This window comes from Pseudopodoces humilis, chromosome 7, assembly GCF_049639895.1.
Source record: "Pseudopodoces humilis isolate 2021_Gansu_Grassland_sample_001 chromosome 7, ASM4963989v1, whole genome shotgun sequence".
NCBI lineage: Eukaryota > Metazoa > Chordata > Aves > Passeriformes > Paridae > Pseudopodoces > Pseudopodoces humilis.
Window position 1 is genome coordinate 7244031 of NC_142206.1, and position 14080 is coordinate 7258110.

The 14080-nt window shown below is 43.0% G+C and overlaps 1 protein-coding gene across 1 annotated transcript in view; it reads right to left on the minus strand.

Moving 5' to 3' along the window:
• Nucleotides 1-10977: 10977 nt before the first annotated feature.
• RRAS2 (RAS related 2) overlaps nt 10978-14080 on the minus strand; it is a 42431-nt gene continuing 39328 nt past the window's right edge. Inside the window, exons 5-6 of the mRNA XM_005529011.3 lie at nt 12920-13038; nt 10978-12449 (exon numbers count right to left, since the gene is read on the minus strand). Coding sequence (XP_005529068.1) covers nt 12362-12449; nt 12920-13038 — 207 coding nt within the window. The 3' untranslated portion in view covers nt 10978-12361. The remainder of the gene's footprint in view (nt 12450-12919; nt 13039-14080) is intronic.

Sequence of the window (14080 nt, forward strand, 5' to 3'; positions counted from 1 at the left end):
TCTCAGATGAGAAATGTATAAAAATCCCAAGGATACATAAATAAGGACTGGAAGGGACTTGGGTCAATCAGGCATAGTCAGTCATCTCACAGACCACTCTATCTGATGAGGGTTTCAAGCTGAAGTTCCCAGAGGCTGCTAGTAAAGAGCTCCTAGAACTCCAGCTAGTAAAGAGCACCTAGGGCTCCAGAAAGCAGCTGAAAGTCCTGGAGTTCCACCCTGCTGACAGAGACTTCCCATTCCTAATCTCAAAGGTATTCATGGACATCAGTTAGCCAGTTGTTCTTGCACCATTCAGTTCCTTTAGTTCAAGTAAATGAATGCCTGTCATCACTCTTTAAATTTCCAGTCTTTATTTTTGAAGAGTGAATAGACCAAACCCTCAATCCCTTTACATCAGGACAGGCAGAACAACCCCAAGAGCTTTTTCCATCTACCAGTTTTAACCCAAAGCAAACCCTTCCTGATTACAGGTGGTATTTGGCCATTCTTCTTTCAAACAGGGAACACATCAAACAGGGTGCCTTGCAATGGCAGTTAAAATGCCCAGACCTGAGCCCTGCTCCTTGTAACTGCATATAACCTATTGTTGATGTGACATATAGACAGTGCATTCCCATTTATCTCATTTATAATCCACGTCGAGTGACCTGGATGAACTGGACCATCTGGAAAGCAGTTACTCACAGCCCATTTCTTGCACCTACCTGCTCTGCTCAAACTGAGACATTTGGAAATGGACAAACTGAAACCATTTACCTGTCTGTGGGATTACTCAGGCCAACGTTTTCCACATGGGAGCAGCTGAAAATCATCCTGAGGAGCCCCTGCAGCCCAGAGAAGCCTCTGTCAGAAACAAACCCTTCAAGACACATCAATAAAAGCAAGGAGTTGGCTGCTCTCCTCATCACATGCCTCATTCAAAATGTAGCTCACTGGCACTTCAGGCTCCTTCTCACTCATCCTGGAGCAAAGCACTGAGGAGAATGTCAACCACAGTGGTTCATTCTGACAGTGCAAACACAGCCATACACCCAGAGCTGTCTTGGCCCAGCATGCTGAAGCAGGTGGGATGCAAAGATTTGGGATTGACCCTGCTGAACCTCAGCCTCTCTCCATGGGTAACACATCAAAACCAAGCCCCCATCCTCACCCCCGCCAAATTTTGGCAGAGTAGTGCTTCAAGAACTTGCCTGTGCCTGCTTTAGGGGACCCCTTCACACATATCCTTGCAGAGAGGCGCTCCAGAGTAGAACAAAGTGTGGTGCCCACTGCTCTGCTGCAGGCAAACAACAGCTCAAGAGTCCTCAGAAAAATACTCTTGGCAGCAGACTTAACCTCCTGGGACACAGGCATCTCCCTACACGTGGGTGACAGCTCCCTGAATGTAAAGTCTCCCAACCCTTCTGCTCAGGAGTGTGTCAATTCTTGTTGCACTAATTCAAAACAAATGCTAATGACTGACAGTGAAGCCTTTGCCTGTGATCAATTGTGAGCATCCCCAGGCCTGCTGCTGGGCAGTGACTTTCCTCTGCAAGTGTCCCAGCTCTGCTCCTACCCCCTGACCCCAAGGCCTGCATTGCTGACAATATTACTTCAAAGCTGAAATTTTCAAAAAGCTTTTGATGGCAAAGCTGGGGCACTCATGAATCTGTGCAAGGGGCAGCCACACAAACAAGATCCATGCTGGAATTCAGTCAGAGAGAAATGGGTTTCTTGCCGTTCGTTCGTTCTGCTCCCAGCGCTTCAGGGCATGTGTCACCGTGTGTTTGAGCACGGCTGCATCCACACACATCCAGAACGAGTGACATCTGCTCCCAGCTCCCAGAGATTCCCTCTGACCAGTGCAGATGCAGGGACAGCTCAAAGCAAGCATGTTTAATCCGGGAGAAGCAAGGGGCTGGGCTTCTGGGTTACAGCATATGAATGCTGGAGCAGTAATAACATTTCAGTTCTTAAAAGCATGGAGAAGCTGCCCCACAGACTCCCCAACCCAGTGCCAGCTGGAGGAAAGACTGCAACTGAGCACTGAAAAGACACAAAATCTTCCTTCAGAATACAGCAAATTACTTTATTACCCAAATAAATCTGATCTAAAATATTGGCTTGAGCTATTGAAATGCCACAGAAATTAAACTGGCAGCAGGGCTGGAGCAAACAGGCTGCTGCTGCATTTCCCTGCAGACAAATGGCAAAGTACCTGCTGAGTCATTGGATGGAGCCTAACAGGTTTAACAGTGGAAAGTCAACAACACAACCTAAACTCCAGATTAGATATTCTAGAAACACTCTGAGTTTTAAATGTGCGTTTTGGCCATGCCCGCTCTGTGATTAGGTATATATATTGTATCAACAGGACCGAAGCTGCCCCCACCACCCCAAACAGTTGTTCAATGGGATTAGGAGTCCTTCAGCAGTGCTAATTAGCGTTTACGCAAGCAGGGATTTCTCCGAGCCCTCGGGGCTGCTGCCTGGAGGTGAGGATGCTCCCGGGTCTGCAGGCACTGCCCTGGGGTTAGGGTTATCGCATTAATGTCCCTGCCCTGCTGCTTCCACAAAAAAAGTTGTTCCCTTTGTCCTCCCGAGGGGCTGCCCGGATTTAAACCGGGTTCTGCAGGCGAGAAGAGATGGGGGGAGAGTAAGGACAGGGGAGATCTGGTCTCCTAAGCACCACTGTAAGGGGATTTTTCAGAACGCCACTGTCCCATGATGTGAGGCACACGCTGCCTCCAGCTGTGGACAGTGCCAGGGTGACATCTGGGAGACACCAGCAGGACACTGTCACAGCCCAGCCTGCACGGCAGCTCCAGAGGGAGTCAGGCTGGCTCAAACAAAACACGCTGGCTCTCATTCAATAACCAGACAGGTTCTAAGACATCTCCAGGAAAGCCTCCAGAAAACCAGTGACAGACCCTTTCACACCTGGATAACACATTCCCCTGCAGAACAAACATCTGGGCCTCACTTAGGAGGAGATCTGGACACAGAGCCTGCATCATCACAGGAGCTCTGCTGCCTTACAAGAAGCATGAGATGCCTGTGGAAGAAACACTACATAATTTTAAAATGAAAAAAAAAAAAAAAAAGAAAACAACAGCACAAAAGGCTTGTGGAGCAGCTTGTTAAAATGAGGAGAAACATGCAGCAATGGGACAAGCAGTGGCCACTCCAGGACACCCAGCATCCATGCTGGGGACTCCCTAAGGCAGTGCCTTAGATGACATAATGCTTTATGCAGGGAACTCAGGAAGGAGGAATGTGCCTGTCTGCTTTTCCACCTTCCCTCACATTGCTCTGCCAAGGTAAAGCTTGTGAAAGTTTGGCTTAAAGATTTTGCCTGAAAAGAGGGTATTTACATCCTTAAGAGTATCTGGCATAATTCTGTATTTCATCTTCCTTTCAAAGGATAATGCAGCTTCTAAAAATTCGATCCAAGAGCCATTATGATTTTATGCTGCTCCTGATACAATAAACAACTTCATTCGTCAGGCTCCAGGCATTTTGCAAAGAAGCCAGCATGACAATTTACATCTTGCAGAAAGGAACCTGAAGCAGCACAGCTTTCCTAGCAGCAACCAAGAAACGCTGGGAGACACCCACACTGGTCCTGCAGCCTCCACACTGCAATGCCCCCATTCTTACACAGCCACAGGATAACCCAACCCTCTGGTAATCTTCTGCCTGGAAGTGTTTAGAAACCTGACCGTGCCATCCATGGTGGTTTTAAAGTCCCAGCTTTCACAAGTGTAAGAAACTGGCACTGTATTCATGAGAGCTCAACTTCTTTCTTAAGAGCTAGAAAATACTATATTTACTATATATATATATATATTTATATATGTGATGTGTATGCTATACTTGGTCTATAGAAAATACTATAATTACCAAAGCAGAGGAAGTCCACAGCAGTGTGGGTGTTGATCTGTATTTTTTAGCAGCCTCATGGACCATATTGCTGAAAGGACAGCGTGGTGGTTTCATCCATCTGTACAGTGCAAACTGCTAAGGCAATCTCTTAGTAATTCATTAGCTCTTTTCATCCTCTATTCCTCTCTGAAATAATCCTGATTTCCCACATGTACAGAAATGGTGGGACATAAAACATAAGACTGTGCCAATGGATGAGTATAGTGGCCTTCTGTGAGGTATTGCTTTGTTAATCAATAAAAATCAAATCAATAAAAAGCTGAAATATAAAAATTGCTCTGACAATTTGGAATTTCCCTTGTGTTAAAGAAGGAACAAAGCAGCTCTGGACAATGATGCTCCAATCCACCACGTTCCCCTCCTCTGGGACACCAGCAGCCTCCTAGTGTTTCCCTCAGGCTGCAGCAGCTTGTGTCAGCCTGGCTTCCCTCAGGAGCCAGCTGGCAAGTGCCGCTCTTTGGGAAATTCCAGTCCCCATCTGCTGGGGAATTTTATATTGCATTCATTCCTCTGGACTGGCATCCTCCTACCTGTGAAAGAAGTTCTGAGCTTTACCAACTGAAATTCAGGTTCAACAAAACCACAAGAGTAAGGGGTTTTTCCCAATTTATGCTGCAGGAGCAATGGCATCGGCCCCAGTACAGAACCAGGTGTTAGTAAAGGTGCTTTAAATCCTTGCCCTGCACTACCTGTGTTGTTCCCATGCCTGTTCCTCCATGGTTCCTGCTGGCTTCAGCACTCAGAAGGAAACTGTTGATGCCTCCTTTGGTTGTGTCCTTAAACACCACACTGGCATTCCCAGATTCCTGCAGCTACCACAGACAGTGGATAAGTAGCCAGCCAGGCAGCCCTGTCCTGAAGATGGACTCACACTGACTGGCTTCTAATACAGAGATTTGAAACTATAAAATGGTTTGGGTTGGAAGGGAAATCAAAAAGCATCTCATTCCAACCCCCTGCCACAGGCAGTGACATCTCCCACTATCCCAGGTTGCTCAAGGCCAGCCTGGCTTTGAACACTTCCAAGAGGCATCCACAACTTCCCTGGGCAACCTGTCTCAGTGCCTCAACACCCTCACAGTACAGAATTTCCTTTGCTAGAAGAAGAAATTCAGAACCAGGACCATTAAAAAAGGATCCTCAGGCTTTATAAATCAGAATCTAAGGGGGGAAGAAAGGAGGGGGGACGACACAACAGCAAAACAAATAAAATATTCAATCTTTTAAAAATTAATTTTTAAAGCTTACAAACTACATTATCGTTGTTTAAATGTCAGGAGAAGTTTGGATTACTTTACACGAACATGAAAATATCAAAAAGTGAATTTGAAATCCAGAAACATGCCCACATGCATCAGGCTGTCCCCTCTACTGGTAAGTGGGAACTTTGACACCTCAGTGTAGTGACACAAGCCAAAAATGAGGTGGTGACCACATTTCAAAGGGCAAAAAACCCTCTCATTTTCAGTAGAGCAGGTAAAAAAGCACCAACAAGTCTCCCTGCAGCCATCAGCCCTTCAGGTCTCAGGTTTGTGATAAACAGTGACAGATTTCACCCTGGAACACAGCAGTTACACTTTCCAGATTTTTAATGTTGTTCTGAAATGAATAATGTAATTGCCAGATATAGAAAAAAAGTCACTTGATCCTCCTCAGGCTGAGCAGAGTTTTGAATTACAAAATCCTTCACTAGACCATAAAACCACAGTAGAGTTCTGCTGTTGTGCAGGGCATGATTTCAGAAGATCCATGTATGGATATTAAAGTAACAGAATCTTCTGGCAGGTGACCAGTTGGAAACCAAACTGCAAAAGCCTTGTAATGTATTTATTCCTCATTCAAAGGCAGCAGCCCATAATTAAAGACCTTGTCCTTCTGCACACAAGATACAATACCTGATTCATGGTTCACTTAAAACATCTGAGCCTGAGCTGCAAGACCATTTGTCTCCCTGGCATCCCACTCAACAAGCAACTTCTCCACAATGGGAAGCAGCATTTAACACATTCAAAAATATAACAGAGGTACCTGGTTAGCCCTCTAAAACACATCAGCTACACAAGCCACTGCTCCTCATTCTTCTTTCTGGATCTCTGATGAACTGGAGCCAGCAATGCAAGCCTGGCATGCTCTGGACAGCCACCATGGTTCAGTGCAACCTTCCCGACATGCACAAGGTGCAAACCTGACCCCCAGGTAAAGCCACAGAGCTCTGCTGGAGTTTTAAGCTGCCTTAAAGAAAACTTCTGATTTTAAAAAGGTGTTTGCATTTGTAAAATTCTATGGGCTTCTTTTGACCTGTTCCTCCTGCAGCCCCATGCCCACGTTCACCAGCTGGTTCTCCCCAACAAGGTGTCACTTGCAAACATGTTAAGAGTGTACTGAATTGTCTCCTTCAGGTCACTGGCAAAATGTCCAAGATGCCAGGTGAGATCCCTGCAGCATTTCTGTTGTCACCAGACTCTGCCTGGAGGTCAGCCTGTTGCACACTGAGGAGCACCACTCCCTCTGAGCCCAATCCATCAGCCAGTGTTTCACCCAGCCCACAACACCCTGAACCTTGATATCAAAACAGGGTGAGAAACAGTGTTGAAAGGCTTGCTGAGCTGAGGTAAAAACATACCTCTCTCCTCATCCACAAATTCAGTCACTTTATCACAGAGGGCAATCCTGGTGGTCAGGTGTGACTGACTCCAGTAAATTCTTATATTTATACAGACCATTCCCAACCACTTCTCTATTATAAGCCCAGAAACACGTTCCTGGAGGACTCATTGCATGACTTTCCATGCACAGAAGCAAGGATGACTCCCTGCAGCCATTGTTTTTCCCTTCAAGGCCTTGCTTGGAGAGGGGGGAAACACTTGCCTTCCTCTAGCCACCAGGAATTTCCCTACTTCCTTTAAAGATGGTCATGAAAGATGTCCCAGCAGCCTTGGGAGGGCAGCAGCAGGTTCTCTCTCCATCTTGGATGGGCTCCATCACATCCTATGAACTTGGATGGGTCGAGCCCTCCAAAGTAACCCTGCCACTGCCCCTGCCTCTTCTCCTCATTCTACCTCCTCACATGGACCTTGGAAACCAGGTTGGTCAAGAGGCAAGGGAGGCTCTGGGTACTGTGTCTACCGTCACTAAATCACCCCGTTTTCCTTGTCCAGCACCTGACTCCTGAAAGACAATCAGAGGGGAATGGTCTGGAACAGTCTGAAGAATATGTCACATTCAGTCCTAGCAATATGAAGAAGTCAAATAGGAGTTCTAATGGATTGTTTTGGTGCTACAAGTGGGAAACAGGTGTGTATTATTTATTTCCACTCCAGAGCCTTTCAAGGACATTCATTACAAGTAATACTGCTGGAAAGAAGTCATCACAAAGCAGCTCCTGGCAGCAATGGAAGAACCCAAACCTTAGAACCTGGCAGTGACAGATGCCTTCCCAGTTGTCCTACAAACCCAACAAAATTTGGTATCAGTAATCATCATGGATGTATTATTTAGGCTGAACACAAAGTGTTTGTACATAACTTTCTGATTGCAAATTGTATGCTGTTTATCATTATTATTGTTACTCATGATATACAAATTATTGCTCTGTCTCTGATATTCCTGACACAGCTGACAACTATGAAAGCTAGCAAACTGAAGAAAATTAAGAATTTGTACGATTTTTTAATTAACACACATCTAATGTCTTAGACTTGCAAGCATCCTTCCTGCTTTTCCTATCAATTTTTCCAGCACCACTATTTATAAACCACTGTTTTTTTCCCCAGCTACTGATCATCCAGATTTTACAGAACCCATGGAAAATAATTACTCTGAAATAGGCCTGACACAGGGCCCCATTTAATTACAGATCAACAGCTTTGTTATGGTTCTCGCTGTTCATTCCTACCCTGCCTGTAAGAGCAGGCACCTTATCTCTGTGCAGGGATCCTGGAGAAAGCAGCACGCCTCTGCTGCACCTCGGGCTGCCCCTGGTGCCATCTCGTGGTGGTCTGTAGGAGATCCCGGGGCATTCAGAGACGTATTCGTGCTCTACTGCTCTTCAGTTCAGTTAATTCATGTGAAAACCGGGTTTAGCAGACCCTAATCCATGCCTTAGACTAAGAGATAGGGAATGATGAGATTTAATCACTGTCTCTACTTGCATTTTTGGTGTTTGCACTTTGCTTGCTAATTTCTCCCTCTACAATGCTTTCATGTCAGAAGCATTTTTTTTTAATGTAGTAATTTAAGAAGTGCTAATGCCACTACAGTATAAGAGTCTCTCAAACCCCTAATAACTTAAGTCTTAAAGGTCTAGAATAGCAAGCAGGAAACAGAAAAGTCTAGAACAAAAAGCAAGCCCAGCACATATTGACAGTGTTGCTCCCAAGTATTAAGCTTTCCTTGTGGTTTAATCCCTTGCCTTTTCCACACCTGTGGTTTCTCATTTAAAGCTCTTTACCACCCATCCTCATTTCTGCGCCTGACCTGTTGTGTGCAAGTGTTCCCATGGTCAGAGCTCTACAAGAACATTTAAGTATCAAGAATTTTCCCAAGTTTTCTGGCCTTCCAACATGTGTACACGACGTTGGGATTAAGATCGCTACTTACCTTTACCATGCAAAGCCCAGAATTCACTTCAAGCCTGCAATTTTAACGTTACTTCACAACAGACCCAGGTAAGAAGGCAGAAAAGGCCACACAAGGAGATGGAGGAGTGCATTTACCATCCAGGATGCTCTGAGCAAGAGCCCATCTTGACAATTTTAAGCCTTCATGTTTTGGCAGACTGCTGCCCTGCTGTGGGTCAGTGCAGTGACAAAGGAAAAATTCCCATGCCCCCCACTATTTCCAGCTTGTTTGTTTTCCTAAATTCTGTTTGAGTGTTTCTTTCATAATGGTTTTGGTATGTGAGGGTAACCAACTCCAAAATCTATGCCTAAATCAAGTGCAAATGCATTCTGTTCAGCCTGACCCTTTCCCAGCAACGAACTTCTAAAGAATAAGTGCAGATAATTTTTGGCAGTGCTGGGCTTGTGGTGACTGACTTCAAAAGTCTCCTGTTTGCAGTAAGCTCATCAGAGTCTTGTAACAAGATGTGGCAAGGCCAGTCAGCGACCGCACTACGCCACGGCTGAAATCCTGTCACATGAATGAGGTCAGAAGAACCTCAGCCAATATTTTTGTTTGAATCCAGACTTGAACTTTATCAATGATGACTAACCACAAGGCCATGCATTAAAGCCAGACTTTTCCTTGGCATTAGTGGGAGTTAACACCTTCCAAATGTATTTTGCTTTATTAACCCTTTCACAACAGCTCATGCTCTAATGCATAAAAAGGCTTCTGCCTATGAGCACGTCAACCTCACTCCTCATGCAGTGGAGTAGCAGCTTCAGTGGTGTGAGATGCCACAAAGAGGTGTTATTTTGTACTTTGAAACACAGATCCAGACCCTACCCTCTGCTCTAGGAAGAACAGGAGATCATTTCTGAGTACATTCTAAGCACTCTAGATTCCTGCACTGCAAGTTTAATATATTTACGGATCTGACCTTGACTGAAGTAACTACAAACATAAGTGACAAATCTTAAAGCATTTCTTCTGCCAGGAAAAGTTTTAAGAATCTCTCTTGGACTGTCAGCTAACTCTATCCTACAGCAAGGTGGCAATGTTGTAAATTCACAACCAATCCAAGACACATGGATCAGGGATACCACTTTTTACAAGACTGACAAGGTCCCTATTACATTTTTTCAAGCACCACACCAGGGCCAGAAGCATAATTTTTCACCATTACTTTCAGCTACAACAATTAGAACAGTAAATCACTGAAATACCTTCAGCTGTTCTGAACTCACAACCACCTAGATCACATTACCATTACAGGCCAAAAACCCCTATTACTTCTCTAAATATTTATGTCATGTCTGAAGAGTAGGATCCAAATGCCTACATTTAACGTCTCCTTAAAGTGCCACAGTCTTGAAAAGAGACAACATCACACAGAGATTTCTCTGCACATTCTCTCCAACAGAAGCCTTAAAAAACACATGCACATATCTTAGTTAATAACGTTGCACAGCAGTTGCTGGTGGTCCCAGGGTTGTTTATTTTGTTTGTAAGGTTCACCATGTTTACAATGTGGCTTAGCAGGTGTTGGTTCCTTAGCATCAACCTCCTCAAAGTTCTCCATCTCTCCACGAGACGTTCTAGAACCTTCTCTATCAGTTATGGGGAGCTGCATGTTAAAAAAACTTACCTATGTAACACTCCACTATTTCAAGCCATTCTATCATGAGTGAAAGGTTAAAAAAAAAAGGAAAAAAATGATGGAAGTTAAATTATGTTCACCTCACAAGTTCAGTCTCAGCACACATGCTGTAATCTGTTGTTTTAACTCATTCTAATGCCACATATTCAGTGATTTAACTCCAGAGAGCTTTACATAGTTAAGAAAACACATGGTGTTTGCTACAGGCTGTAACTTCTTACATTTGACTTGAAAAATGCAATGCATCTCCCAAATGTATTTCCACTGTAACTCCTTGTTACACACTCCTCCTAAGCAGCCTTTCATCAACCAATAAATCCACCAGGGAGGGGAAGCTACTCGCTCTCTCAAAACTGCATTACACAAGCTAATCTAAATTACATTTTAAAAAAACTTAAATTCCTCTGCAATGCCTGGCAGTAGCTTCAATTTAAGGTTTGATGCCTTGCTGCTGTAAGGTACCTGGAACTTGTTTCAGCCCTGTTTTCTGAGGAGACACTTCCAGATTTATGGCAGAGCACCTGATGGTGAGCATAGCCTGAAAACACAAGGAGTGCTCATTGGACCACTGACTAGACACTTCAAGCCAAAGCAAACATCAGCTTTTGTCATCTGTCACGACTTAAGTTGAAATGTTTCTTGAAAGTAAAGTTTCTTTACTTCCAAGCTTGAGGAAAACGCTGTTGCAGACGTGTTGCTATTCCCTAGCCAGGTTCCGTCACTCCCTTCTCCCCGCTACCCCCAAAAAAATGCAGGTTTTGGAAGAGATTCAGAAAGAGGCAGTGTGCTTACCCCCCAAAAATGGTTAGATCATCTTTAATTCTAGCACCTGAAGTTATACAAGGGTTTGCTTAATAATCAAGTTTCAAAGAACTGTTGGACACATTCAGTTAAGGTGACAACTGTGCAATACCACTCCGTATTTCAATATCAGGGACCATACTCTTGAATTGTTTAAACACAATCCACAGAACTCAAAATTAAACAACCATCCACAGTTTAACTAAACAATCAGTTAAAAGTCTTACAGTTTAATAATTCACATAATGGTCAGTCTTTAGTAAGGGATATTGAAATTCATTAAAACACAACACTAGATTTTACTCTATAGGTGTGCTGGGCAGGCACATAATTGGCCATTCTTGGGTATAACCGGGAGAGAAAGGAGAAATTTACCACAGTTTGGCAAATCCCACATTTTGTCAGTTAAAAGTGAACTGTGAGAATTAAATACTCATCTTTACATATACACAAGTTATGCTGTGAAAGCATATTTGCTTACAAACATATAAAAATACTTGTTAACTAGTTTGATAAGAAAATAATGTATAAAAGTATATAGCAAAAACATTTAATCATCTCTGACAATGGAAAGATCAAATTCGTTTTTATATCACATGAAACAAAAACAGCTACAATTTTAGTTTTCCTTAATCCCTTACCCAGAAATACAAAGGAAGACACAATTTGTTTTGAAACATAATGTGAAATTTCTTAATAAGCTGAAATGCCTCAATCCAGAAGGAGCTCAGGTATTTGGCCATATCCTAATAGTAGTAATCATCCTGTAGCTGTTCTGGATTCAAAAAATAAATACAGTAGAATGTTTTGGCCACCGAACTAAAACTGCAGCATAAATGAGAGATGAAAATTTTTGCTGACAATGAAATTCAGTGTAGGTTTCTTAAGGCTAGCTGAATACTCAAGTCTAATTTAACTGATGGCAGAAACAAAATAAAAAAGCCAATCCACCCCTTTTTTAAAAAGTATTCTCTATACTCCAATATAGGTCTCTGTAATAGCTAATGAAATGTCAGAAGTAAAAATAAATTAATTCACAAGAGACAACTTATGCATGACTTCAACACCTCGTCCTACACGGTTTTGTTTCATCTCCTTTGCGAATAAAACTCCACAAGGTGCAAGCTCTGAAGGGAGAGAAGGAAGGAACTGTGGTATTAGAGAAGCAGCCTTAGTGTTTTGGTTTGAAGTCTGCCCCAGGATGACCGAGTCTTCTTCAAGAACTATTCTGCCAGCTTCTTGGACTAAGGCTATTCTGGTGACCACTTTTAGGACATGCACATATAAGGCTAGACCAATACCAGAAGTGATGCAAAATGATGGAAATAAAAAAAAATGATCTGGCAGTTGATAGCTTGGTTCTTGGGATTCTCAGAAAATAACACAATGGCAGCCTTTCTTGTCTTTTTCTTTCCGTGTCGGCTCTGGTGAAGGAGGGCACTCTTGTTCCTGAAATTTCCTGGAAAGAAGTATTTCAAATTAAATTCACAAAATAACTTTCAGGTAAATAAACACAACTACTGTGTTCAACATTTTCTTTTTAGACTTTCATAGAGAATGCAATTCCTTTTTACATTCAAATTACCAATAAAATAAGTGATAGTTTTAGAGTTCACCTTTTGGGGTTTTTTTAAAAAACCAAATTTCTTACAGAAGGCCAGTCTCAGCTGCAGTTTATCACATTCACTGATTCGGTGATCAATAAAATCCAAAAGATTAAGGCAACAAAATGCGCTTTCAAATATATATTAAATTCATGTAAGCATTTTTCCTAATGCACCTGAGTGCTTTATAAAGGAGATCATTGGCTGAAGCTTAGAGGTAACAGCAGGCAGAATCTTCCCAGCAATTTCTCACTGCATTTCAACACCCCCGCTGCAGCTATTCATTAATACACAGACATGAATTATCTGGTCTCAATTACCATACCTTATAACTCTGACAAGTTCATGAAAAGCTTGGTCTACATTCAATCTGATTTTTGCTGAGGCTTCCATGTAGGTTACTTTGAGTTGCCGTGCCAGCTGCTGGCCTTCCTCTTGTGTCACCTGGAACAGACATCAGTCATTAAACTCGAGGGTTCTGCAAGCAGCTTTGTATCAGTACACACTGCAGGTACGTGGTAAGCATCCAGCTCCCTCAAACAATAATGGTTATTTGGGCACAGCACAGTTTTCACCCTATACACCTTATACAGCTGGGAAATAGACTTTTTTTAAAGCAAGTTTCTGCAATAGACAGACTGACTTTCCAAGGAATTCCCCTCACTCCAGGTGAATCCAGTTCTGTGTAAGACCAAGTTTTCCTTCACAGGCAGACATTAGTCTTGTGCCCCTCCTCAAAGCAAGAGCTTCAGTCAGCATCTGCTGGATTACTAACAGAATTCTGAATATTATTACTAAATTCACCTTTGCATTGTCCCAGCTAAATATAGAGAAACAAACAAACAAACAAAATAATCAGACCACTATTAAAGCAACAACTACTGTTTAGCTTCTAAGCCTTTATAAAAGTCATTAAAAACAAAGTTCTATTACTGGCACAGCAAAGTAGCAACACTGCCAGTTTTAAACATAGCTTAGATTACCAGAGTTCTAAAAATCCATGAGGCCTTCAAGTAATGCAGAAATATTAAAGAAACCCTGGCTACATAATGACTCCTTGAGACAACAGTGGAAAGTGAGGTGAACAGGAAACAACGAGCATCATGAGAAATCGGTACAAAATTTAAAGCGATGAGGCAGAAGACAGGAAGCCAGTGGACCACTCTAGGAAGGAGGAATAAGTTGGGCACAAGGCAAAGGAGACCAGTGAGTATTTCTGGATGAGGTGGAAAGCAGGGAGGTCAGAGAACAGAGGCCACCCTGAGTGGTGCAATGCACCAATGGGAAGGTCACCCACAGGGCCAGGGAGGAAAGGGCAGCCTTCAGTGATAAAAGGAAGTACAACAGATCTTGCCAAGACAATGCTTAATGGAAGAAATGTCAAAGATTACACTGTTTTCACAGAAAAACATTAAACCAGCACGTAGAGGACTGATATACTAACAAAAATAAGAAGGGTTTATTCTTAAATTAGTTTTGAAAAGGA